Genomic DNA, 27,952 nt, shown 5'->3' with positions numbered 1-27,952 from the left:
ACCGAGTGCAGTGCTTTTTACTCAACCGTAGTAGATGTACCAATATTTAATTGTCTAATCCTGGTTTACAACCACTTCAGTAGTTTTAATCAATTGTTTATTCGATCACAAGATTTGAATCTAGAATGTTATTGTAAGTAGTACACATACACTTGTAGCTAACTTGTGTTTCATACATTTCCACTAAGGTCTACACACAACAATTAAAGATGGGACAAAATATATATTGACACCAAGCTAGACATTTGACGATGATCAACAACAATTGTGTGATTGCATTTGGTGACCATTTGTGCTTTCATGTGTTGGCTTGGGTTTTGGTCTATTTATACTTGAAACCCGAAGCTCAACACAAGCTTGGAACATTTCATGAGTGCAAATTGAAAAATACACATGGTCATATTAATATGCATATTTTACATTAACCAACATGTCGTGCACTTGAGAGACATTTGAGATCAAGAATAATCATGAGAGCTGAAAATCAGGGAAGCATTTTGGTATGTGTCGACCTACTCTTAGCATCATGAGGATGCACTAGGGGATCATCATTGTGACTCAAAGTGGCAAATCAATGTTTGACAATCGACCCAAAATTGATGTAGCTCAAGATGAGGGACGAAATGAAGAATTGACGACATAAGAGTACAAAACGCATCTATCTAGTGTTATGTGCACTTGGTTGTGTGTGTAGATCAACTACATCCGGTCACAAGAAATGTGAAATCATGCGATCATCACCAAAGCATGCGAAACATTCCAACAAGTGAGCATTTTGATCATTACATATATATCTGCCTCGGAGTGGCATATTTAGTTCCTATTAGGAAGCCGGAATGAGGACTAGGGATTTGAAGGCAATCGACGAGGCTCAAGGCTCAAGGGTCGAGATACACTCAAGAAGTATTTAACTATCATAAGATGACAAAAGTGATGGGGGGGGGGGGGGGGGGGTTCATGATGGGAAAGGACTGTTTTGGGGAGAGGTTTAGCACATGATGATGCTACATGAAGAGATAGATCATAATAGAACATGTATGTATGCATACATGCATGTGTGTATGTATGTATGCATGTATGTGTGTGTGTGTGTGTGTGTGTGTATGCATGTAATGTAATGTAAGTGCACATGTATGTGTGTACACACATAAAGAGATTTACCATCATTATGAGAAAGAGGGTGTCCTTTAATGTTATTACAGTAGACTTCACGGGCCACTTGCAAAGACTTGTATGTATGTGTGTATGTATAATGTATGTATGTATGTACATATGTATGTATATGCATAGGAAGCTAGTATAGTCTTCATAATACATACATTTACCAAGCTAATAGGCTGTCATGTTTGATCATCATGAACAGTTGCCTATAAATATCATACAACATGAACCCATACTACAACCACTTCTACTTCTACTTCTACTTCTACTTCTACTACTACTACTGCTACTACTAAATTCTTTACCTGTAATGTAATTCTTCTGTTTCAATGCATTTGAAGAGCTCAATTGTGCAACTAATTATATACATATTGTGGTGATTGGGGCAATGCATTTATATAAGTATTTAGTGGGTTCATCTTTTTAATTCTCATACATACATACATTAATACATATTGCTTCCTCCGTTTTGTTTTTTACTTAAATTTCCTTTTTGAGATTGTAGCTGATAAGATAGATGATCATGAATCAATTTCACTCTCATTAATTCTGTCTTTGCTTTCTCTGATTTGTAACTAATGGCTCAAATGTGTGTGTGTGTGTGTTTTGGAGAAGTCATGAATGGATGATGCATACACATGATTAAAATGAATGATTTGATGTGATGAATGAACCAATGTATGTGTGAACGAATGAAACTATGTATATATATGTATATATGAATGTATGTATAAAGGATTATAATTATGGTGATTACTGATACAAAATGTGATGAATTAGTTAATAGTATGAAGATCATGAACAATATATATATATATGTATGAATGTATGTATAAAGGATTATAATTATGGTGATTACTGATACAAAATGTGATGAATTTGTTAATAGTATGAAGATCATGAACAATATATATATATATGTATGAATGTATGTATAAAGGATTATAATTATGGTGATTACTGATACAAAATGTGATGAATTTGTTAATAGTATGAAGATCATGTTCACATAATGAATGAATGAATGAATGATTTGCCTGGCTCCCTGCATGCCACCTGGGAGGTTGTGATTGGCTCAGGAGAGGTGCAGCTTCCACAGCTGGCATGCAGAGGGCCATGCAGGTCCTTCCACCTCCATATATATATATATATATATATATATCTGTAATTCATATTAATTCCTTACTAATTACTTACTAATCCATCCATAATTGAGTCCTGTAATTTTTCCAAATCAATCATTAGAACACAAACTAAAACCACCCATTATTCTAATGCAATTTATTTATCCCTTAATTATATTTGTATTAATGATCCTCTATGTGCCATTCCCTCAATGATTGGTGACAATGATTACTACATTGTGATCCTCCAAGACCCAAATTAATTACAAACTCTGCTTCATTAACAAGCAAGCAAGTTGAGGTACATTTGTTGTTAATGCTCAAAAAAATCTAGCATACTATATACATATATCACAAGTAGAGTCTTATGATAAAATGAAAACTCTTATTCTTTTGATGTACTTATTTATATATATACCATCTACATCATATCAGAGGAAATTGCCGGAGGATCTAATTATACAATGGGATCAATCCACCATGATCCATGGGCTAGTTGTGGCATTATAAAACCCGCGGCATGGATTCGGTGTCAATCAAGATCAATCCAAATTCCAGCCAAATTTGATCTACTAATTGCATTCGATATTGGATCCAAGTAAGTCTACCTCTCTTGAATCGATCGAATCAATGTAATTAGGAATCGGAGAAATTAATCAAGGCATTACACTACAGTGTGTAACAATAAATCATGGATAAGGGTGCTCTAAAACAAAAAAAATACAATTATATGGTTTCCCAACTTAGTTGTCTTTATTTCTTTACATTGAACCATTGAACAAAAGCAAAACATTAAAGCAAAAAAACCTACTCTACTAAACTTTTAGGGTCTCATTATTATTATTACCTATTACTATTTACTATTATTATTATCTATCTATCTATTTAATATAAAACTTATCATTTACCATGAGGAGCAAAGATTTGGGGAATAACTAAATCCTTTTTTTTTATGGATTAGTTTATTTAGGCGATACTTTTTGTTGTTATTTCTAAATTTGGTATGAACAAATTACAAGATTAGGTTGTAGAAAGGAATGAAAAGCAATGAATGAATGAATGAATGGAATGATAGCTCAAGATCATGCCGGACGCCATGTTTTTCCAACCCTTGGAAAAGCCTTCATAAGTTTCATGTGGTTGACATTAGGACACTTGCATTGCTTCTTTTGTCCCAACATTACTATTACTAATAACTATTTAACTATTATGATGGATTTCGACAACTTAACATTGCGGGGCACTTCGTGCATCTCGATCATACAAAGTAGGCCATGTCATTAACACTTTGGAAAGCATCGAAAAGCATATCCCCACTCATCGTATACATTGGTTTTTTACCCAAGGAAAAAGATAACAACCCTATATACACTCTGGCTCTTGCCCTTTTGTTTTGTTTTTTTACTCTTTACTCAAACCACCACAGACATTTATTTCGTGATGTTGCAACTTTTGAATATAAGGCCACCTTATCCTTAGGTGATGTTATGTTTTTCTATGAGCATATGTAGCATCCGTATTTAAACATGTTGATTTTGATCTCAACTTTTTCTATGATGTTTTTTACAAATTCATCGTTTAAACATGTTTATTTGGATCAAGTGCAATGTTTATCAAACTCCTTGTGTGAATTCATGACTTCAAGGTCCTTTAGATGCTTGGAACTGTTCGTGGACACTGATTACACCATACTTGTCTTGCATCCGTAGACATGGTGTTTTGATATTTCATCAAGACTTTGTGAATCCAACATATTAAGAGTTTCAATAAGAATATATTACATAAAACTTGCCATTATCATATTGATCTTGACACATTGTTTTACATGAGACTCTGTTTGTACTTGAGGAATAGTAATAAACATGTCAGAGGTTAAAGGGGAAAAATGTTTATGTTGTTCTTGAATTCCTACTTTATTGTTCTATGTTCAAAGGGGCTCCTTATGGAAAATGCGCTTTAATTCGAAAATTCAAGACAAATTTTAGAAAAAAAGGCCCATAGGGTTGGTCTCTTTATTTTAAAAGGGAAGAAAGCTAGAAGTATTTTTTTTTCTAGGATGATGTAGTTTCTCGAGGCTCAACGAAGTAAAAAATGATCTAAGTAGTTGGCATCCTCAAATAAATGGCGAGTTTATTAACAATAGTCTCGAAGGTTTGATGTCGAATGTAAAAGGATATTGGTTAGACAAAGGGTCTAAATATATGATAATGTGGTTTTTAGAGGCACGAAGATGTAGAAAGTAATTGACTTCAAATATAATTGGCATTGAATCTTGGACAAGTTTCATTCACGAGGGTCTTGAAGAAGAAATGTATGGTATAGAGAAGTTTCATTGTTACTTAATGCCTCCCGAATGGGTCTTTACTCAATATTATACCAAATGGCCCAAATCAGGGCCGGAATTTGACAGGTTAGTATTAAAGTTTTTTGACGGGCATTTTTTAAAGATATATGTCATATGACATGAGAATGCAAAAACTAACATGTCATTTGACATACAAATTTTAATAGTTATGCATTTCATTACTATAGAAAGTACCAAGAGATGCACAAATAAAAATAGCTACCTCACAAAGATAATGAAATACATAAAATATATATCGTGTTAATGTTTTTTCTAATAAGTATGAAAAAAAAGGTTATTTTTTGGATAAAAACGGTTAGTAAATTTTTTTGGTTTATCTTAAAATTTTAGGTAAGTAAAAAATTTAGTTTTAACACTTAATGTATTTAATAAAGGTTATTGTTTAAAATTTCAATCAAATTTTAGCTAATATTATTAGTAAAGAATAGATATTTGAGAATATATATCATTATTACATCATGATGATATTATTTTAAGTGTGTTATAGAAAACATATTATTTTTTGGAATATATATGCATGGAAAATAGAATTTCAGTATGTCATGTGACATGTATAATTTGTAGGGGCCTTTCACATGAAAACGGAAATTTAAACTTTATGTCACTTGACGGGCATTTTTATTATGTGTATGTTTTTGATGGGCATGACACCCGTCAAATTCTTGCCCTGGTATGGCCCCAAATGATGACAGGCCGATCATTCTTAAATTTGTTTAGGTGTTGGGATTTGCAGCATAGCATGAGTGTAAGCATAATTTAAAGGAAACTGAAAACAAACACATATTTGACAACTCTGGATATTGGAGAAGGTGGGGAGGGGACTCTTTCACTAGGTGAACATTCCTCTTGTTTAGTGACACTTGAGAATGTCCAGGTACCTTTGTGCTGTAATTGTGGCTTTAATGCTATTAACATAATTATGTGCTTTTACCAAAAACAAAATATTAGAGTGTACTTTGCGTGGACTATGTTTAGTATTGCGTATGTTTGCATCTTAAAAATTAGTAATCCTAAGATTCAAGAAAATGTGTTCCTATTAATTAGAAAAACAAACATTTACATGTAGATTTAGTGCTTAAAAAAGACGAGAAAAAATACTCAAGGTGGAAACATATTGAAATAAATCTCAATGAAGTTAATAGTAGGGGTTCCCTTCAAAAAATTGTTCTTTCATGAGTGCATGACAGATTCTATTTGATTCCATATTCATTAGTACATATAGCTAAGAACATTATGTGCATGGATTTTATGGCGCCTTCATCCTTCTTCCCGCACCCCCAAACTCCGAAACGTATTGCAAAAGAAACTCTCCTTAGTTCTTAGCATCCATAGCCAATGTCTATTGCTTTCCCATTGTCGATTTTTGTTGAATGAAGAGCTTATAATACTTATAAACGTAAGATCAATTATATATGTAGACCAAATTTCGACAACTGTGTAAAAGTTGAAGACTTAAATCCAAAGATATAAAACTTCGACCATCACAATTTACAATACTAAATCTGAATAGGTAGGTATTTGAATCAACTATATGATGCCTTAACTTTATCACCAATATTTTGTTGCCTTCTATTGAATTCGAAATTAATATACAGTTTTTGATGTGGTAACATAAAGTTGCAATGACTCAATAATGTTTTATTTCAATGTAGTTGCTTGCAAATGGAGATGGTTTGAAAGGTACAAAAGAGTTTGATGCCAAAAATAATGTTAGAAATCGAGACATTGAGAAGAATGGACCTTTCAATTCAAGGGCATACAGTCAACTGGCCTAGTGGAACTAGAGTATGGCAATATGTAAAGGATTTGGTTGCAACTTATGTATAGAACTTTTGGGGCCGTTTTTAATGCCTTTACCTAAATTTAAGAAGGAAAACTTTTTTCCCTAGAACCTTAGAAATTTTTTTAATGCTCAAAAAGTGCTCAAGTAGTACATCAAGTACAAGAGTTCATTGCAAATAGTTTCAAACCTTTTGGACATAAATGTCTATAGTGCTTCATTTATAGAGATGAATCACTCCACCATATCTTCAATATATTGTAGCGTTCCGCACTAATATCTTGAGAAAGCTTATTGAAAGTGAGTACATGCACCATAAGTTGAGCTCCCTAGAGGAATGCACAACATAAACACTACTTTTTTTTATTGAGGGTTTTATAACATATGATATGTCGCACGTGTATCTACATCATACAAGGATTGATTAGAGGCAAGCGATTTCTAGATGTGGATATTTGACATGAGAGGCAATAACCATGTGTTTGGATTGAAAAATATACAACAAAATCTGGATGGCATTGTGACAATGACATTTTGAAGAAGAAATGGTGATACTAGCCAACCATTATTAGGGATTATTGATCAATTGAAGAAAGAAATCGTTGACTTTAGTGAAGGTAGAGACGGGCAAATCTTTTTCTATTTCTAGGTTCAATGGAGTGAGCTAATGGACTTGAGCATGGCCAAGATATAGATAAAAAAATTTATGAAGAAAATGTGAGTTACAAATGTGAATAATCATGATTTTTGTTACATGTAAGCATAATGGGAACGCTAGGACATCTAACCATTCTAATAAACAATTGGAACTTTGTAAGACAATAAAATAGAAGCCATAAATTGTAACTTTTGGGTATAGGATTAATGAAGCAAGGTATGTAAAATCTTTACCTAAGGCTATAGAAAAAGTTTTGCGCCAAGAAACATAAAAAGAATCATGCAAAATGTGTGATAAATGTTTGAATTCTATGCTTAGATAAAATTGTGTCTACACAAGAAAATCTACCTCTAGAAAAGCTAGGGGTTCTTTGTTGTGTGAAAAAACAAATACCCCAAAGAAAAATATGGGCAAACATGGAGTGCTCTCTAGAATCCAATCATAAATGTACTAACTGGTAGGCCCATGTATAGAAAAGGTGTCAAGAAACCAACTCATGCCAACAGTGAATAAGAGGAAACAACCTAATCCTCAATTGGTGCCATGGTTTTAGAAGAGGATATATGTGGCCCATGTATCGTCATGAGCAAAGATGAAAGGAAGGAAACCATGCATTTGTTATTTGTTGTACCATCCAAAATAGGGGTCTAGTCATGAGGGTCCAATGCATGACTAAAGATTTGCAAAAGCATGAGCAATGCATGTGAACAATTATGTTAAGAGGAAAGGAAGCCAATGCCTCAATATAGTGGAAAATCCCCTAAACACACAATGTCCATACCCGATGTAAAGTTTGGTGGAAATAAAGTCACTCACTAGTGGAGAAAACCCCAAAAGACACAATTTGACCACCTCATTTGGCCATCTATATGAATCCTCAAGTTGGAATCCAAAAAATCTGAAACTATGGGAATCTCATCCATGATAAACAAGTGAATAATTTGGATAAGGGAAAACAAACTACTATGAATGTGCTTGAAACAATAGTCTACGAGACTCCAATATCTTATTTATACCTACAATGTCATGGGGAACACATGATTGAGACTAACGCCAAAAGTGGGATCTCACCCTCATAACATACAAGCACCAAAAAGTTTGAAAGTTAAGTGGTTTTGTTGTAAAAAAATCTACACCTTAAAGCGCCTCTATGAGTAAGAAAAGTGATTTACACTATTTAAAACTTCACAAGAGAACGATAAGTAATACTATGTGCATCAAAGGCAGCCTTAAGTGAACATGTTGTACATAAAAAGAGACTATACTATGCATGTGGCGGTATGCTTTGGTAGTTTCTCTCTAGGAAGAGTTATGAAAATCTTCAACTATCGTGAACCTCTAGTCCGAAGAGTACAATCAAGAATCAAGAACACAATGGTCCAAAGGAAAAGCAAGCATGCCTTAAAGATTCAATATTGTGTTTAGTTGTTTAGTAGGAATGGTTCAATAGGAATTGGGCACTTTTGTATTTTGGTCTTGGCTTCTATACCAACAATCAAGATCAAAGTAGGAAATGTTGAATAGGAATGGGACACTTCTGTACTTTGGTCTTGAAGTTTTTACCAACAATCAAGATCAAATCACTCCAAAGGATGAGATTGTGCCATGTGTCGCACATGTACGTTGGTTTTTAGATTGTTCCATAACCTTCAAGAAACAACTACTTAAGAAAACGTAAGGGGATTTTTACGAGCATTAGCAACACTCCCTACTGGTTCCCAAGTATGATATAGCAAGGATAATAGCTTTCCCAATCCACAAAATATAGTAAGTATCATGCCATTGAGATGTGGAGTTCAAATCTTCTCATTATCATTAATCTCAACTAGTGGAGAGCTAGTGGTAATCAATCCAACAAGAGATTCACCTTGTAGGGTTCCAACAAAAAGTCATGGAACATGGGGTGAAAGATGAATTGATGATGGAAAAAATTCAAAAGAGAAGCAACATCACTAACTCATTCAATGTTCTAATAAGGCCCCAAGTGCCAATAGCCAAGACTGTCACAAGAACGAGCTATCAACAATTCCCAATTCAAGAACCAAACAAGATCCCCAACTACAGAAAAAAAAGGTGGGGCATCATAGCAATTTTGAATAACACGATTGAGCTATAGGTGATCAATCAATCAATCAAGAGTCAGGTGAATCACATCAAGCTCTCTTGCCCACTACGCAAATCAATTCTTGGCCGATGTACACATGCATATTGCAAAGATGCTCCGGTCGATGCACCTCCAAAGAATGGAGGCGAAAAGACATGCAGTCATTTCACTCTCATTCCATCCCCTTCTAAGTTCTAGAGAAAAAAAGACAAAGAGATAAATGAGCATTTCCCTTAAAACCATATAATTAGTATTACCATCTTAACAATATGTACTAATAAGTTATAACTTATAGTTATAACAATACCCTTTGAGAGAGAGAGAGAGAAAGGGCTTGTAGATTCTTCTCAATTGGGAGAGAGGAATATACTTGGGAATCTTGAGAGAGAGAGACAGTAGAGAATCTTGACCAGAGAAACAGAGAGAAAGGAGCGAAAGGAGAGACGAAGAATCTGGATGTGTATGGCCGGACGCTCCCCTGACATGTCCGTTGTTGACCTTCCTTCCAGATTAATCTTCTCTTGTTCTGGCCATGTTTTACTTGTAAGGACTACATTCTATGCTTCGGGATCTTGTTCTGATGGTGTTCTACTGGGAAGGAAGGAATCAATTCTAATTCTAAGTCTTTTAACCCACACATCTGAGTTTGGTGTCCCATTCTAGAAGCTTTTTGCTGAAGACTTGTTTGTTTCTCTGGTAATCCAATTAATGTTGTTTCTCACTAAATCAGGAAACTAAACATTATATTTTTGGGCTGATTACTTGATCTTTAACATCAGAGAGAGCGATGTCTAAGTACACAGGATTAAAAAAAGCCAAACAAGGTAGCAAATGTCTTGAGATTTATCACGCCAATGAAGAGGCTTTCACCTGCTCACATCATTACTTGGTTCTCTGACCTTAATTTCCTTTTTTCTTTCTCGATGTGCTGCTTCTACTTCCTTGACAATTATAGTACAAGCTCTTGCTTGTTACATACCAAAATCCAAAGTATGTCACCACCAAGGCATTTTCAGTAAAGAAAACTTTGGGAATCCCATCAATCTCGACTTAACATCACTTGTGCCCTAGATATGCACATCTCAATTGGCTTCTATTGCCTGAAGTTTCATCCATCGAGTCGAATAACTGCTTGAAAACCTCTTTGTCACATTGTGGCAAAAGCAAAATGGCAATTTTGAATCTTTTCACCTTCGTGAATGCTTCTAAGATCTCCATAATCTCCTACAAAGATGAAAGCGACATTGTTCCTTATAATCATACATATCCAAAAATATTTTCAGACTAAGTTTGAAACTTTCATAAGATTACTTTACATAGGAAAACCAGTACCCATTGTTCTTCAAACATTTTAAAGCCAGTATAAGTTAACTATATACCACATGCCCAAGCAGCAAAGCTGTTGACATATTATTTGTATCGATTTCACTAGCAATTGAAGCAAAAAAGAGCCTGAATAGAAGAAATTTCATAATCAAGGGTGAATTTCTCATCAATGTATCCTAAATCCATAACTTACCCTGTCTTCATACCTAGTTCATTGTGCAGTGCACAATCTTTTCTATTGCTGACACATCACTTAGATATAAGTATTGTATGGCAATATGGTTTCAGGACTTAGTTATAAGACTTATGGCACTTATCATAACTGATGATATCAATTGATTTTCCAAAATATCACACAAATGGATGACCAAGTAGCAGACAGCTTGAATTCAACAGCTCTTTGAAACAAGGAGTAGCTATCTGTCATCATAAATGGTCATCATAAACAGAATAAATTTCACAGCTAAACAGTGCGCCTTGTATATAGAAAAGAACAAAGTTATAATATTAAGCTAGAAGAAATGTGTCTAAAGCTATATACCTAAGTAGATGCAGTAAAACAGCCAATAGGTACTCCACCACCTATGACACCGTGTCTTTCAAAAGACACCATAAAGCAACAAGTTCAGACATGGACACGATTTCATGCATGTCCAGAGACAGTATTAATGAGTTCTGAAAATGGAAAAGCATACCTCAAGTAGCATTCAAGAACATATGGTCAAAATCATCCCGTCAAACATAATGTTGTTCTCTATCCCTCTCCATAATTTGTGTGACTACAAACAGGGTTGTTTCTACTAGAGCTCCAAGCAACAATATATCATCTTTAGAAACAGATTCCAGATGACATGCATGCATAACTCATTGAGTTTTAGAGATAAATTCCAGGTGCACACAGGTTACTCGCTGCCTTCGTCAATCCTATGAGGCAAAACGATTGCAAACATATTACACAATCTAGAGAGTTCAACCTCGACCTGGGATATGCAATGAACAATAGAGCATGCCTCCAACACCCAGGATGAGTTTTAAATGTAGATACAAGTTAGATCCAAGCCATCATGATTCATTTCCACTATCATCCACCACATATCCTAATTGAGTGAGTTATTCACCTGCTGCACAAACCTATGAGGTTCGTTTTAGAGAGATGCCAACATGGCAAAGAGCCAACCTTAAATGCTAGTATATACAAAGTGGAAAAGTAAAAAAATTGAAAACAAACTCGTAAGTAATAGACATGGTGAACTGTATGTACTATAAATCACTAGTGCAAGACTACATACAAAGCAAATGGGCCTTGACTGTATATTTAAATCAGCTAAATCAAGAACCCAAACTGGAGCATCTTATGGGATACTTAGATAATTTTATTTGAAACTTTTCCGAATGTGGATCCATCAAAATGATTAATCAGATTCACCAAAACAGAAGCGAGAAATGAGCACAGAACAACCCAGCATCCCGCAAGCAATCAGAGACTGTACAGGAAGCTGGCAAAAACAATAACGAAGATGATGATGAGTCTAAATGCATGCCGCGAAGAGCCAGCCCGAGAGCGCACGCACCGGGAACACTACAGCGGATAAAAAGAAAGGCAAAGAGCATCGGTTGGAAAATCGATAGTGCTTTAAGGGCATAAGTCAGAAAATATTCTAGTGAAGATTTGTGTTGATGAGAGAAGAATCAAACAACTCCATTTACCTCAGATCTGAAAAGTGTCACATTTTCCTTCAAGAAATATCCTACCAGCTTCACTATACGTGCACTTAAATCTTCCTTAAATATAACTGGATAAAGACTGGTCTTGATGTTTAGAATGTAGTTTTTTAGAAGTTCTGGTTCTCTCAAGAGGTCCAAACAAGACCTCTCAAACTCTATTGCAGTCTTTGGGATTTCGTGAACATTTTTAATCACTTTGTTCTCTAAAGCTCTGGATATATCAGGGCTTCTCGTAAGATCACCAACATCCACACGTTTATTAGCAGTATTGTCTTTTTCAGCAACATCTTTAGGATCCTTGTCTTCGGCACACTGATGAATTTCTGTCTCAATCATTTGAATACTCTTCTCGACAATGTGATCATTGGGATACAACTTTCTCAAAATCTGGTTCAAGAATACATAAAAATTAGTCTAATATAGTAATACGGCCTTAAACAGCTTGTTTACGGACCAAATCTTACCTTGAAATCCTCTAATGCACCAGAAAGGTCTTGCATCTGCTGCTTGGAAACTGCCCTTCTATAATATGCTTTCATATTATCTGGTTCTAACATAATAATGGCTTGATTGCAATCATCAACAGCTTTTTCTAGATCATTTAGCTGTCACATATAAATAAATTAGGACATGTAATATATGACTTTGCTCGCTGCATATACCTACATATATAGGTACTGACCTTCAAATGGCACAGTGCTCTGTTGGTATATGTTGCTGCAATGGATGAATCCAGCTGAAGACTCTTACTATAGAGATCAATAGCAGCTTTATACTGCCCATCACTGAAAAGTTTGTTACCTCTCATCCTTTGTTCTTCTGCTGTTAGAGATTCCTCTATACAGTGGCATTCAGATATCTGATTATTAATGATGCTTATTTCATCCTCACTGCAAGAAACTGAAGTATTTTTTGCTTCCTTGCAAAGATCTTTTACATTGCTAGAGCTCGACTTTTCATTATCGAGATATGGAATCTCTTCGATAAGCATTGGTCCCTCTCGTTTTGGAAGATATCGACAATTATTTAAATCATCTTCCATCTTCTCGAGCTCAGATATTATGTTCTCATCTCCAGGAAAAGCACACAAAACCTTCTGTTGGATTCAGAATCCAATAAACAAACATCAAAACATAATTAAGCCACTGATATTATTTTCAATCTTGTACAGCGAAATTATTTTTTCGACATAATGTGCATGCTCAATCGTACAAGATGGAAAAGCCAAAATGCATTATTTTTAGCCTTCTTATGAAGTCATATCATCTTAAGGAGTTGCTTCGTCTTATGGAAAAATGGCATTATGGGATGGCCACTCCATCACCCTTATTCCTTTTATAGCTGAGATCCTGAGCTTTTTCTTGAAGGGTAGATGTAAGTTCAAGGTATGAGATAACTAATTGCAGCACTAAAAGAGCTCCAGATTTATTTATTTTTACATCTCCTAATCCAATGATGTAATATTGTATTTTTGTATCCGTAAGTGAGAAATTCTCTATAAAAGTAGCATGCATCTACATGGGTAAGGAGGGGAACATGCATATAACTTGCCCCACACAGCTTACCCATTACATGGCATCGATCAACTCAACCTCAGAGACTATGCTAACTTCTCCTTCAGCATTCAGATCCATCAGGAGGACATGTGTAGGAATACTTTAAAGCAACCTAGAATACCAAATGAGGATTACCCAGTAAGTGTAGCTCAAGACTCTCTAAAGCCATTTAACCCTGATGGTTGACCAAAGGAAATGGAGTATGAGTAGCCTAACCAGAAGGGTACAACTTGATCCATACATTAGCAAGAGGACACAGACCATGCAGTTGTAAGCCATTTACATATAATCGATCTGAGAAAAGACACTTGTATCATAGTGCATGTCACAGATTCAAACATAGATCATGAACCATGGAAGCTCCAATGATGTTACTTAGTCAATTCTTGAAACTTTCATTCCCTAGAGAATCTGAGTTCATTCCTGAAAGTATTTCAAGAAAATAGAGCAGCCTTTGTGGAATGCCCAGAAAGTGTGCTATAAGTAATATTACACACGTCAAAGCAGCTAATTCTTTATTTTTGGTACTCAGATCAATGCAACAAAATTTATTAGTAAGCAGTGCAGTATTACTACATACATTGAGATCCTCTATTCCCTCTTCCCGCTTTAACAAAGCATGTCTTGCAAGCGCACGGTGATGGAAAGCTTTCACAAAATTGGAATCCAAGGTGATTGCACTTGATGCATCTTTTTCAGCACCTATGTAATTCTTCAACCTGAGTTGACATAATGCTCTATTGGATAATACTAAAACATTTTCTGACGCATAACTTAAACTCTTTGTATAGCAATCATATGCTTTCTCAAACTTCTTGCCTTTAAAAAACTTGTTTCCCTTTGCATGCCAGTAATCTGCCATTGCTTTCTGATCCCCTTGATCTTTATTTTCCCTCTGATGAATTATCTCTTGACTAGTTTCCTTTACATCATTATAGTTTATACTTTGCATCTGTTTTCCTTCAGTCTCTGAAATTCCCTCTACTTCTTCAATTAAAACCCGACAACTACCAGGAAATGTACATTGCTTTGCATTTTCTCTCTGATATGTTCCACCATTTACCTCATGTCTAATGTCTGGAATTCTCTCTTGTTTAGTTTCCTTTAAATAATTATGGTTTATATTTTGCATCTTTTTTCCTTCCATCTCTGAAATTCCCTCTACTTCCTCAATTAAAACCCGCCTACTACCAGGCAATGTACCTTCAATAGACTGACTGCAGGCTGCACTCTGCTTATTTGATACATCTTCAGCTAAAGATACGATCTCCTCATGTATGGAGTGGGCTTCATTTATATCTATAAATAGTAATAGCATTTAATAGAGACAGACTAGAAATGCACATAAGAAACTTCGGCATTCGAGTTTGCAAATGTACCTTTCAATGCCTTTGTAGGTTTACCCATCTCCAAAGATGCTTCATCACAGTCTTTTGTACCTTGATTGCAAGTATTCTGCTTATTTGATGCATCTTCAGCCTTCTTCTTCAAGCATAAGACCTCATCATTTGTGGGATCAAATTTCAAAACTTCATTTATATCTACAAATAGCAATATCATTTAGTGGAAACAGACAAAAAATGCACGTGAATATCATCATTGTTCAAGTTTCCCCAAGTACCTTGCAATGCCATTGTAGGTTTACCCATCTCCAAGGATGCTTTTCCACGGCGCAGTAAAGCCTTTTTTAACACACAAGCAAAAAGTGATATTTAATTGTCTACAGAAATACCTGTATGATTCCATCACAACAGGACAAGATACTGGAATAATCAAGTGATAGTTTTCCTTTTTCTTCTATGCATTTCTATAACCATTTAATTCATTCAATATACTCTTTTCATTTAATATTTGAAACATAAAATATGATGAAGAAAGCAGTGGCAGACACCCAGAACATACAAACCATTCAAGAAAGATAATAACCCTTTTTCCTGATAATCATCAATTCTAAATGGATACTACACTTCGTAACTCTGCATAGAGCCTTTTCTCCCTGTCCTACTAGTTCACATCTTGCTGAGCACCAGTGATATACAAAGTGCACACTAAAAAAAAAGAGGAGCAAGAAAGAAGTAAATATTTATTAACGTGTCCAAAATGCCGAAATGGTCCATGCGACCAGACAACTGAAAATGTTGTATCTTCAATGAGAAATATGAAAGACATGACATGAGTACCCTGCCAATCGTGGACATCTTGTCTTCTGAGGTTCAAAAGATTATCAGTACAAGTCATTGTTAAAAATAGTGTATTTATAGAAAAAACATGAACTTATGAGGCGTGCTGATTTGCTTTGTATCATGGAAACAATCATTGACACCTATGGTCTCTCTAGATCTCTCCAATTTTCTTCACATGAATGTTATGGACCCAGATTTCTGCACCTTATAGAGGTATAGTTATGATCATCGTAGGCTTTACATATTCTCATGAGGAAATAAGTATGCAGTAGGCAATTTTCTTAACAACCTTTGATTACAGATCATCAATATAGGCCCATATAATGATATTGCAGGAACATCAAGAGGCCTAAAGAGAGCTTGGATATAATAAACCCCAACAGAAGATTACAAACAAAACTCAAATTTGATTAAATCAAGTATTTACTTTACATCAAAACAAAATTTGCATACCTTCACATTCTGTGGATCAAGTTTAAGAGCCTCATTGCAGTCAGCATATGCTTCTTCAAACCTATTCATCTGTTTAATTCAATCACAAATAAGTCCAAAATAGGAATATCAGAAACTCTTCATATTTCCTAATTATTCAAGCTTTTGACTGCAGTGACTCATTAGAGCATAGATGTGAAGTACTTTCAGATATACAGCAGCCCTATTTGCATATATAACTGGGGAACTTTTGTATGCATCAATTGCTGTAGTGTAAGCTTGCAAGCTAGCGTTGTATTCCTTTGCCTAAATCAAGAACCAAACAAACTTGATTTTAGTTTGCACATTTCTCTTGGACATGGGTAATGCAGTTTCTGAAGTTTTATATGTCATTTTTTATTTGAAAATGACATTTTCTTTCTTCTAAATGATATCATAAATTTGGATTAACGATGCATTAGAAATTATGCAAGAAACAAAGGTTGCTTTGAACTTCTACTAAAAACAGATTCTTTTCTTTATCAAAAAAACCTTGAAAAGGTCATTGCCCTTTTCTTTCTCTCGATTAGCTTGCCACACTCTCTCAACGAGAGGCTTTTCTTTGGGAATACGTTTGTTCTTCCTAGTGAAAGAATGAGATATTTATCATCACGAGTAATGGTAAAGACTTAAGTACTTTGACTATATTTTATATCAACATGGATTGATGTTACCAAAGAAACTTGACGTTTGAAACTATTTTGCTTAAATTGAACAAATCATTGATGAAAAACTCTAACCAAAGGTTATGCAAATCTTTGACAAAGCAGTCATAGACAGAAATTTACTTCTGGGGAATGCCATTTAGATGAAAAATGCATATGTTAATAATAGATTTTCTGGCACCATGTTTCCAAAATAAATGGCCTATTAGACAATGCATGATCCTATGAAGCAGAGATAAAATGACTGGAATATTTATGAAAATGAGAGAGCAGAGAAAATTGTTTTCGTGTGGTGTGAATTTGCTAATAGTGCAGCCAATGGAGCTCTGCATGCCCCTGCGATTAGCAGTTATGCATCTTCTTTTTGTAATTTGATCTAGAGTTTTATGTTAAATACTATGGCATCATTTAAAACCTAAATACTAAAGAGGAATTAAAAAAAATACTTCTCAGCTAATTCATGTTGCTTATGAATTCCTGTAGAGTCCATATCTTTTACTTCTGCATTCTCCTGAAATGAAAAGGGCAATAAAATCAGATACTAACTTTCCAATTGAGACATTTCGAAACAATTGTGTATTAACTTAATAGTATGCGAGATTCCAAGAATACTGAGAATAATCTCTATATCATATGCTCAATTTGAGAAACAACAAGCATGGCATTGCACATGCATATATAGGCTTCACAAAAGAGATTCTATATGACATTTCTGATTAGTAATTTAATTCCAACCACTTCAATCCTTAACTTCTTTCCATCCGATCCCTCTGATATGCAGATTATAACTACTAACCACTTCTATTGTTATTTATTGGATATTTACATCTCATATAAGTATTTGGATAATAACACAAAATATTATATCTCATTCCTTCTCAATCCTAAGGGACATTAAGAAATATGAGCATGCAATATTCTCAGAGTTATATGTAAATGTTTGTTTAGCAGTGACCAAATATGTCACAAATAGGATCAAGATAAAAAGTATACACATCCCCAGGGACAAAAATAACCTTATTGGAACTTGGGGTTCTGTGATTAAGGGAATGAACAGCAACTAAGGCATATTACTAAAAAAGAAAATGAGATTACCTTTTCCCAATTTGTCACATATTTATCCCAGCCTTGATAGTACTCTCCCCCACTTCGAATGTCCTTTTCCGCAGCCTTGATTTGCTTGCCTTCTTTACTTTTATTGTTAGTCTCGGTATCCTCATTAATTTTGTTTTTATTCTCAGTATTCCTTTTTCTTACTTCAGGGATATCTGATTTTAAATCTAAATTATCAATTGGACACAAATCAAAATTTAAATAAAGCAAGACCACATGCTATACATTTATGTAAGCTTCAAAACATGAAAACTAACAAAGAAATGCATATAATAAGGAACCTATTAAAAAGGAATATACCTATTCTATCAATATAACACTAAACTCATTGATCTCTTGAATGAGCAATATTCCATGAGCTTTTTGCTCTCAAGCACAATATCCAAAATGAATCCATGTTGATGTTAAGGATGTGATTCAAATATGCCTTTGTCAGAAGCTGAGTGGACATCACAACCAATGTGACTTGATGAATGTTATAACACGAAGGTTTGGTATTTGTTCAAAGCAAGAAATGAAACGATAAGAGTAATCTAATAAATGAAAGGATAAGACTTATCTAGTAAACAAGAGGATAAGAGTTATCTAATAACCTAGATTCCTAAAATAATATAACAAGAATAATGACTGAATAGTCACAATTTATCCTGTGAGAGATATATGTTCACTGGGATTCAATTTTGCTCTCCAATTGCAGCTGATCAAATGCAGACAACCCATTAAACTTTGAGAACCATCTTCAACATGCTTGTCTCAGTAGCTTTAATCTAATGATTATAGGAATGCTGAAGCCATGCATGTGTGGCACAAAGTTGGCTCCATCTAGAATCACCTCATTCACTCATAGCTTACATTTCAATATAATGTCTGTCTTATGTTAGTGAGAATGCCAATGAACTGTAGTTATCCACAAAAATTCTCAAGGATCTGTTATGGTCACAACCTTAGAGAACAATATGAAAGGCTAATGTTAATGGTTTAAGGGTAGAAGTGGAAACTAGTTATCCTAGCACTTGGGGCAAGCTCATCAGGACCTGTGACTCATCAGAACACGTGGAAATCTGACAGCCTCAGGAGTCGAGCTATGTAATGGGGACTTGATATCCCCTTCATGACAGCATCTCATAAACAATGTTGAGACTATTTGTAAGGCAATGCTCTCATTCTTGGGGTTCCTATCCATTTTGATTCCAAAGTATTGTACGATGACCATATTTGGTGGCACAGAACAACAATAGGGTTCCATATTGTCCTTCGCTCTGGGTGGTTGGTATGGTTAAGCACCCTTAAACCATTATTTTCTTTTAATCTTTTCATAAGTTGATTATCATTAGTACTTAATTGTAATAGAGTTCACATCAGTTGGTCTGAAACTTTACTTATTTTCAAGGTAAAAACATTCTAAAGAGACAACATAATCTTCCTTTGATCTTATAATAAATTGGCCACTGTCATATAATAAACATTAATTTCAACATTTTCCACCATGCTGATGGGATGTCGATGCATCTAATTTGATGTTCATGTATAAGAGTAAAAAGTGTCAAGCAGCTCACTCAATTCCACACCTTAGAACCCCTAATAATTCAGCACAGATATCATAGAGAACCCCTTATCACTCTGAACAACTCATAAAATCATATAGTGAAGATATTTTTGTCATAAGGGAGAAAAATAAGTAGAACATGATACCATCAGATCCTGTCTTTGATTTTGAGCTCCGTAGCTTTTGGAGTTCAACATCCTTTTCCTTAACGTCCACCTGAGTTTTTGTAAACACATAACCTTTATGAATTTTACATGAATATTTTCATAGACATGGTGAAATATACATAGTTCAAAAGTCACAATGTGAGGTGAAGCTAACTTCATTAAAAAGAATAAATATAAATGCAAGAAGATACCTGCCAAAATTGCAGGGCTTTTAATATATCATTGGTTTCGCTAGATAATATGCTACAGATATAAAGGGAACTCTAATTAGAAGATCCTTACATAAAAAACGGAGTATCTGGAAAACACAAGAGATTTTATATTTACCAAGTTTCTGTATTGTCTGGGTCAATTCCTCCTTGTTCTATTATTCTCTTACGTGCTGCATCAGCTGTCTGATAGAATCCTTCCTCCCTCATATACTTTTCTAATCGTTTAAGTTTGGGAATGTTGGTCCAGCTTTTTATTTTTTCATACCTAGGGATGCGAAAATGTAGATGTTAGTTGTAATCCAATATCACTAATATAGTATAAACCCTCACAAAAAATAAGTGAGCAAAAGAAAACAACATAAGCAATGCATAGTTATCTAAGATCACATTGCAGTTCACCTTCCGAATCTGAAGTCAAAAAATACAAATATTATTACTTTACCAGATATCATGGTAAAAACTACCATTTCTATGCAATACATCTCTCTGATAGATGTGAGATTAGCAAACAAACTGACCCGCTAAAGCTTAGGATCTTTCACATCTCTGAAATTTGAGAAGAGTTAAGTTCAGGACTCAAGTATATGATAAGATATAGCAGTGTATACCAACTGTGTGTTACAGCCAACAAAACATTGTAATTTATTGAGAGGCTACAGTGCTTGTAATGTCACATTTGCAATCATTAAGGGATTTCACAAGCTCAAGAAGCATCTGCCCTTGCTGAATTAATGCTATAATAATTTCCTGAGATTCAGCACGGAAAATTATGTTGACATCATTCTATTTTTTTATTTTGCCACTCCAATTCTCAAAATCAAATTTCGCTTTTTTTGGAGCACATATATGAATCTCATTTTGCAGCAAAGCACCCTTTCATTGAATGCCCAAACCCTCCTAATCTTTGTTAGTTTAATCTAAAATTTCTCTCTTTCTTTAAACTTTTGAAAGAGTAAATTTATCATGGTTTTTAGAGAAGTTATAAATTTCTCTATCGTAACCTCCATTACAATGTCCCACCTTCAATTACATTGACGTTCAGTTTCACGCATTGCCAATCTGGTCATATCCCTACACAATTTTCTCTTATAGTCACAATTTGCACTGTGAATTGCACCATTCACGAGAGCATCTAGTGTCTCCACAAATACTTCAGGAAAATGTTTTCCTTTTGGACCTAGAGGTCATATTTGACTTGTCTGTGTCTCTTAATATATATATATATATATCCCTTTCATAGGCCATATTTGACCTCTGAGGATCAAAACATCTACCAAGAAAAAGAGATGCATGGAAGAAAATAAAAAAAATCGCACATCATCTGAGTAAGGACGGACAAATTCTGGTTTTCTTTCTCCTTTCGTAGTTCTGGAGTTATTCCTAGCTTTCCTATCTACACTATCGACAGGGGAAAATCAAAACGCAAAGCACAGAGGCATTGAAGAAGGATCCAGGGATGGCTTACGTAATGTCGTTAAATTCATCAAACTCGGATTGCGATGAAGGGGGGGGAGCGGAGCTGAACACCATATTCTTCTGCGAATCTGAAAGAAAGAAAGAAAGAAAGAAAGAAAGGGATGAACGCACAGAAGAAGAAGGAGAAGAAGGAGAAGAAGGCCTCTTGTTTTGGAAATTTGAGTGCAGGAGCTATAATAAAAAAACCATAGAAGCTTGAGCGACTTTTTATGGCAGTTAGTTATGTATGTACATATTTGCATTTATAGGAGCAAAGCAATTGGTATATGTACATTATACATATATTCATGGCTCCTTTCTATTTGGCAACCAAATGATAATGAGGCTGCTTCCTGAGCAAATCGCGGTCACGGACACGGACACGGACACAGATGGCGCAAGACACATTTCAAATGGCTGTGTACGATCTGCACCGTCGGATCATTTATCCAAACAAAAAATGTGCGCCCAACAACCAACCCGGCCCCCCGACCACTGCCTCTGACAAGCCTCTGTCACACCTAACCCCGGCACCTGCACCTAACCCGGGTGCCTGCACTGAATGTAAACAAAAAGTGTCGTCAATTTTAGCCACCAATTTGGGCCATCCACAAGTAAATTTGAAGGACCACGCAACCATCTATACAGGCAAGATAGGAACGGCAGAAAGATTGAATTAGCAACAAGCTTTTTTCTATCTCCATTTTAGGATTATATAAATAATAGGGTGGGCACTATCTCCATAATGGGAGTCATCTTGATAGAGAGTATGGCTAGCTGCAAAGGATAATCAACTGAATATAATCTTGTGAATTATCTTCTCACCTCATCTAATCCCTCCATTAAATAAGTAACTTTGAAGGAAGGGTGACAAGGTTGAAAGAAACCGCATGTCTTGTTAGTACATTTTTGTAATAGGGTTCAAGAAATTGCGGTTGTGGCCCAAGATTGGCTTCAAACAAGATATATGCATATGACAAGGTCGGAATGTTATAGTTTCATATTTAACAAGATGTTCACAATAACACTGGAAGATAAGGTGGTTCCTTTATGATTTTATATATAGCATACCAAATCCAACATCAAAACATATTTATCAACATCAATATTTACATTCCGTCTTCTATAACATGTTATCAAGATCTTATACAACTTCATTTACCAAACTCTTCAAACCACAAAATATAAACAAGTTCGTATACATTTGTCATACAAAATACCAAATCCAACATTAGAACTGATTTACAAAATGACTTCTTCATCATGGCAAGTGTGGCTATTACAAGCATATCAATTACAATTGATGAAATTACATGTAGGGGATTACAAGCCGGAGATTCACAAGCCTAAAATGGCAAAATAGTTATCTTTACAGTATCGAGAGCCAAAATAACAAGATTTACACCCCCAATATGGCGTCAGCAAAATTGGGTAACATATTTTACAATACCGAGAGGTAACATAACATATTTTACAAGCTCAATATGGAACGGCAAAAACTAGAATGAGGTTACAAGTTGTGAAGGCCCACAACATGACGTGCCCACTTAGGGATCGTAAGGCATAGGAGGTTGATGTCATCAAGACCATACCAATGCTCAAACCCTTGTCAAATAGGATTGATAAGAACACACACTTCAAGGATGACTATACAAAAACTAAAATTATAAGACACTTATGAAGTCTGGAGATCTATCGTTGTGTATGAACTCTTCCACAAACATCCAAATCGTCTGCATTACATAATATACACAATCTATCCCCTTGGGTTGAGTTTGGATGTGGATTTCAATATGTTGGTTCTCGAGTATGATGTAATGGTCTGCAACGGTGCTTGCAACTTTGGTTATAGCCATTTTTGCCAAACTCTTCAATTCCCTAGTAGTAGGATTATTCATAGGTTCGATGAATACAAATGGATTGGTTAGCTTTTCTGCATGTAAATAAGTTGGAGTGTGCCGCATCTTTACCCAAAGGACACAGTGCCCGTCATGCACAATGAGTATGAATACAAAATCACGTTCAAGCACATGTCCAAGGATGCGATCAACCTTATTGGTTTGATTGTATAGTTGGACCTAATGTGGATTGATAATCCAATCTCGGTCCGACTCGGATATGTGTTGTGGTTGTGTGTATTTCATCCACATATGGAAGACATTCATGGACCACGTTGCTACCATCTCTTTAGGGATGCACATCGATTGCAAATTGTCTTCTCTAATGTAAATGGACAAATCCAACCTTCTACAAACAAGCTGGAATCTATTTTGCGTCATAAATTTACAACATCAGGATACCTTTCAAATATTGACCACATGTACAAAGGACCCTAACTAACCTACCATACCTTATGAATGTCTTTCACTCGACATGTCCAGGGATCTAGTGACTTTCCCATACACAATTTGAACATAGCCCACATCCTCAAAATCTTCCTTTGAATCATAATGAATACTTACACTAACATAGTCTGATTATGTCTTATGCCCACTAGCGGTTGAGATGTTCCCATCTTCTTTGTCTATTTGCAACTAGTGAACCATACACTACAATTGCTCATATTGGAAACATACTATTAGTTTACAACCTTCAATGAGTATTACTAAGAATAGGTCAACCCAAAATGTAATACTTACACAAGAATCGTAACCTTTCGCAATTTTGGCGTGAATCTTCTCCATTCACTTCTCTTTTGTGGAATCATATTTCGCGATCTCGTGGCCTGTAAGGTTTTGTACAAATTCTGATTTTGTGCAGGTTCAGAGTTCTTTAGGGTTTGCATTGTATTCCTCAAATGCTTTTTTCTTGATTCTTCTCAAGTGGGATTGGTGAGCTCTATTATATTTGAGATCAACATTGAAAAAGCATTTGATTGATCTTTCTCGTTTGTACTTCCTAAAGTATTTCAAACTACAGTCATTCCCTTCTAACACTTCCACTATCTTCAGCCCTCTTGAAAGCACGACCCTAATGCCATGTTCCTTCATTATTTAATATGCCTCTTAGTCCACTTTCTTATGAAACCGTTGTTAGTTTTCCCAACATGAATCTACAGTTGTGCATACTCAAGAGTTTATCCCCATCAAATCTCAAACACTCTTGAAGACTGAGAGGGTGTCAACTTCAAGTCCATCTGATTTAATAGTGTTAGTAATGTATAATATGCATTACAACAAAAGAATTTGTATTTATAAGCCTAATCTAAACTCTTACTTGTTGGAGTAACCTCACCATCTACTACATCTGTTGGCTAACAACGTCTGCACCTTCTAAAGCCTCTGCCTTTGGCCCTCCATCCATCTTGAATTGTTGGTTTGATACTCCTCCGTACAAAAACCTTATTGCCATGAGAGATAATAGAACACATTCATTAGAACATTTGATAATTATCACATTTTTTATAAATGAATTTGAATAATACCTCTCTTCATTGGGTGTTCTTTCACCCTAATCTCCATCCATGTCAAGGAACTTTAAGAACTGAGCAACTATCTATGCAAGCAAGATAGGAATGGCAAAAATATTGGAAAGGGATTGGAAACCCCGAATCTTCAAAACAAGAAGGTTTACCTTGAATGCATAAAAATAACAAACTTAGCATAGAAATGTAGAGGTTTCCAACATCATAAAGAGGTACGTACTACATATGTATGATATTAAAAAGAAGAACCCACAGATTAATCGAATTTAACTCTAGTGCAGGGATGTTTAGGATCGATATCAATGATTGATGATTTAGGGTTAGGGCTTAGGGCTTTTGATCAAATTGAGAGACTGTGACTGTGGATGCTTTTGGATTCTTGTGGCTTGTGTATTTGATTGTACATGCATTGTATTCTTCGTTTTTGCATTTATCTACCGTAGGGATGTTTGTGAGTATCATATGAATGATCTAGTGTCGATATAAATTATTGATGATACATGGTTAGGGTTTAGGGTTTTCAATCTTTTTGAGATTGTGCATGCATTGTTATTCTTACGGCTTTCATATTTCTTTGCATTTAGGGATTAGGAAACAATGTAGAACATGTGGATGGTATAGTGTGTTTGTGACAAATGATAACGCAAAGCTGAAATAGTCTAGAAGAGAAGCAAACCTTGTCATATCTGGATCATTGCCATTTATAAATCATATGGCCCAAATGTGACATTTGGATGATGCCACAATGAATAAAGAACTAAAGTTGACACAAGAAGCAAAAGTTGAGATGAATGTAGAAGTCTATGAAAGGGAAGAAATGAAGTTAGAAGCACATCGAACTATAAAAGCACTTCAACTAGGTGAGCAAAAATCGAGAGCGATGAACAAGGTTGTTGTTGTTGAGAGTTGACGACAACTCATGGAAGATCTGCGAAACGAGTTTCTCTCATCTATGGGTGCACTAGCAACAACTTGTATGGCATCAGGAGGTTCAATTAGTCAGAAGAAAAAAATGGTGCGAAAAGAGGAGCCACACCCCCACCACACCCAACATTTTGCAAGAACTTATTGCCAGATCCCCAAACATGACCAAAACACACACACATAGAGGTACTAATCGTGCTAAGAGGCGGTTGCCAATATGTGAGATTGAGAAGTTTCAGTGCTTGCATTGTGATGGCTTGACATTGACTTCAAGAGACTCTAATGCAAATTGCTGCAAAAATTGCATGTGTATCGTGTCATTCTCTAAACAAGAGCCATGATATTTGAGTTTTTGTTTACATTACATATTGTGATTTTTTAGGTTTGTAGGCTCTGAAGTTTGTATATGTACAACTCCGAGATTTTGATCTCTGAACATGTATGGCATGTCAACTTCAACATGTGATCTTTGAAGTTTCTCGTTGACATGAGGAAAAAATTGGTGGTTGAAATTTTTATGGTGGCTAAAATTTTAATCTTCATTTAAATCTGAGAAGGTTAGGTGTTTGTAATCATCCTTCATGCTTTGTTTACATTCATGAGTGGAATTTTGCAATCTTTGAAGTTATTCGTGACTTCAAGATGTGATCTTTGAAGTTTCTAGTCATGTTGAAAAAACGGATGATGGTAATTTTAATGGTGGCTAAAATTTTAATCTTCATTTAAATTTGAGAAGGTTGGACATTAGGCGTTTCCAATCATTCTCTTCGGAAACATGTCCCTCCAGATGGGAAGAGAAGCACGAGTCAAAGAAAAGGGAGAACCGAATCGGTTTAGGGTTTAGGGTTGAGAGTTGAGGGTTGTTCAATTGTTCAATTCGGTTGTGGCCGAAAATCGAATTCGAATCGAGGCTATATCTATAAATAGAGTTAATATGCCCTTGTGGGCTATATTTGTAAATAGCCCTAAAAGTTGTATTAGTATAAATACATCTAGGGCAATCATTATGTTATGTGTGAATGATCATTGTTGTATAGTTGTTGAACAGTTATAGTCGGTAGTTGCCTCTATAACTGAGTGAGTGAGAGAGTGAGTGAGAGTTGTAACTCTGTCGTTGTCTGTTAGACGAAGGAGAGCACAAGGTCGTTGCCTTGAAGCTCTCTCGTTGTATTCCTCTTACCTTAGTCATTCTGTTTGGAGTTGGTGGACTCCCGAGGTTTTTCCCTTTTGGGTTTTCCACGTAAAATATATTGTCTCCCTGTACTTTTGTTTTTTCTTGTTTTGTCTGTGCACTATCTTTCTCGATCTTTTCACCCTCATACGCACACATAAAACCGGTTGTGGTCGGTCAATTCTTTACACATTCTTCATGCTTTGTTTACATTCATGACTGAAAATTTATGATCTTTGAAGCTATTCTAGTCTCTTGTTGCAAACATTGGTGGTAGAAATTTTTATGGTGGTTGCAATTTTATTTGTGGAGGGCCCAATTGGTCGCTAAAGTTGTTTACATTCAATGTTGGACCAAGGTTTTGGTGAGTTTTTATATCTAGAACTTAGAAATTTTGTTTTCTGAAAATGTTTTTGAGATTTTTAGGGAACCTTAGATGATTTTTTTTTAAATGGTCTATTCAAAAATTTCAACCAAGTTAAGTGCGGGTAGTGGGGTTGTAAATTCAATCCCTAGTCAAAGAAAAAGTGTTCAGGTTGGAAACTTTATGCCAGGTTATAAAGGGATGGGTTAGACATGATAGAGTTGGTGGTCAAAGCCAAATTAGATGTGATAGAGGTTCGTCAAAGCTAGGTTGGTTTTGGGGCGTGCTTTTTTTGGATAATGATTCGAAGGTGCAGATCGCACATGCCATTTGAAACATGCCCTACACTATCCATGACCACAATTTCCTCATCAAGCCTCATTATGATTTGGTTACAATTAGAAACAAGCATATCATCCATACATAGACGAAGAGAGTAGCAATTTGTTGGTTTCTCT

The 27,952-nt window shown here is 35.3% G+C and overlaps 1 protein-coding gene and 1 long non-coding RNA gene across 2 annotated transcripts; one reads left to right on the top strand and one right to left on the bottom strand.

The window, feature by feature from the left end:
* Window positions 1-2,073: 2,073 nt before the first annotated feature.
* LOC147867751 (uncharacterized) lies at window positions 2,074-6,813 on the top strand. Its single transcript, XR_015529373.1, has 3 exons — window positions 2,074-2,586; window positions 2,721-2,883; window positions 6,303-6,813. It is a non-coding gene; the product is annotated as an uncharacterized LOC147867751 (long non-coding RNA).
* Window positions 6,814-10,017: 3,204 nt separating this feature from the next.
* On the bottom strand, window positions 10,018-21,717 carry LOC147867750 (uncharacterized). The gene is made up of 16 exons (XM_087315560.1): window positions 21,622-21,717; window positions 20,272-20,421; window positions 20,136-20,187; window positions 19,924-19,993; window positions 18,214-18,398; window positions 17,565-17,629; window positions 16,946-17,036; window positions 16,619-16,720; window positions 16,436-16,504; window positions 15,421-15,481; window positions 15,179-15,340; window positions 14,380-15,098; window positions 12,926-13,339; window positions 12,708-12,848; window positions 12,226-12,630; window positions 10,018-10,416 (listed from the first exon to the last, which is right to left on the bottom strand). The coding sequence occupies exons 1-16, from the start codon at window positions 21,684-21,686 to the stop codon at window positions 10,249-10,251; spliced, it is 2,919 nt and encodes a 972-aa protein (XP_087171686.1). The 5' UTR covers window positions 21,687-21,717; the 3' UTR covers window positions 10,018-10,248.
* Between the last annotated feature and the right edge of the window lie 6,235 nt (window positions 21,718-27,952).

Source organism: Azolla caroliniana, unplaced genomic scaffold, assembly GCF_043228905.1.
Source record: "Azolla caroliniana isolate FFs.n. ecotype wild unplaced genomic scaffold, voAzoCaro1.0.p SCAF_2, whole genome shotgun sequence".
NCBI classification, from domain to species: Eukaryota; Viridiplantae; Streptophyta; class Polypodiopsida; order Salviniales; family Salviniaceae; genus Azolla; species Azolla caroliniana.
Note: the sequence above shows the minus strand (reverse complement) of the source record. Positions and strands in the feature narration are given on the sequence as shown.

Excerpts from the sequence above, each read along its gene's own strand:
- LOC147867750 (XM_087315560.1), bottom strand. The coding sequence starts at position 21,686 with ATGGTGTTCAGCTCCGCTCCCCCCCCTTCATCGCAATCCGAGTTTGAT. Across the intron at positions 20,422-21,621 it reads GATGAATTTAACGACATTAC|GTATGAAAAAATAAAAAGCT; the intron begins GTAAGCCATCCC and ends TCGCATCCCTAG. Across the intron at positions 20,188-20,271 it reads CCAGACAATACAGAAACTTG|CATATTATCTAGCGAAACCA; the intron begins GTAAATATAAAA and ends TTATATCTGTAG.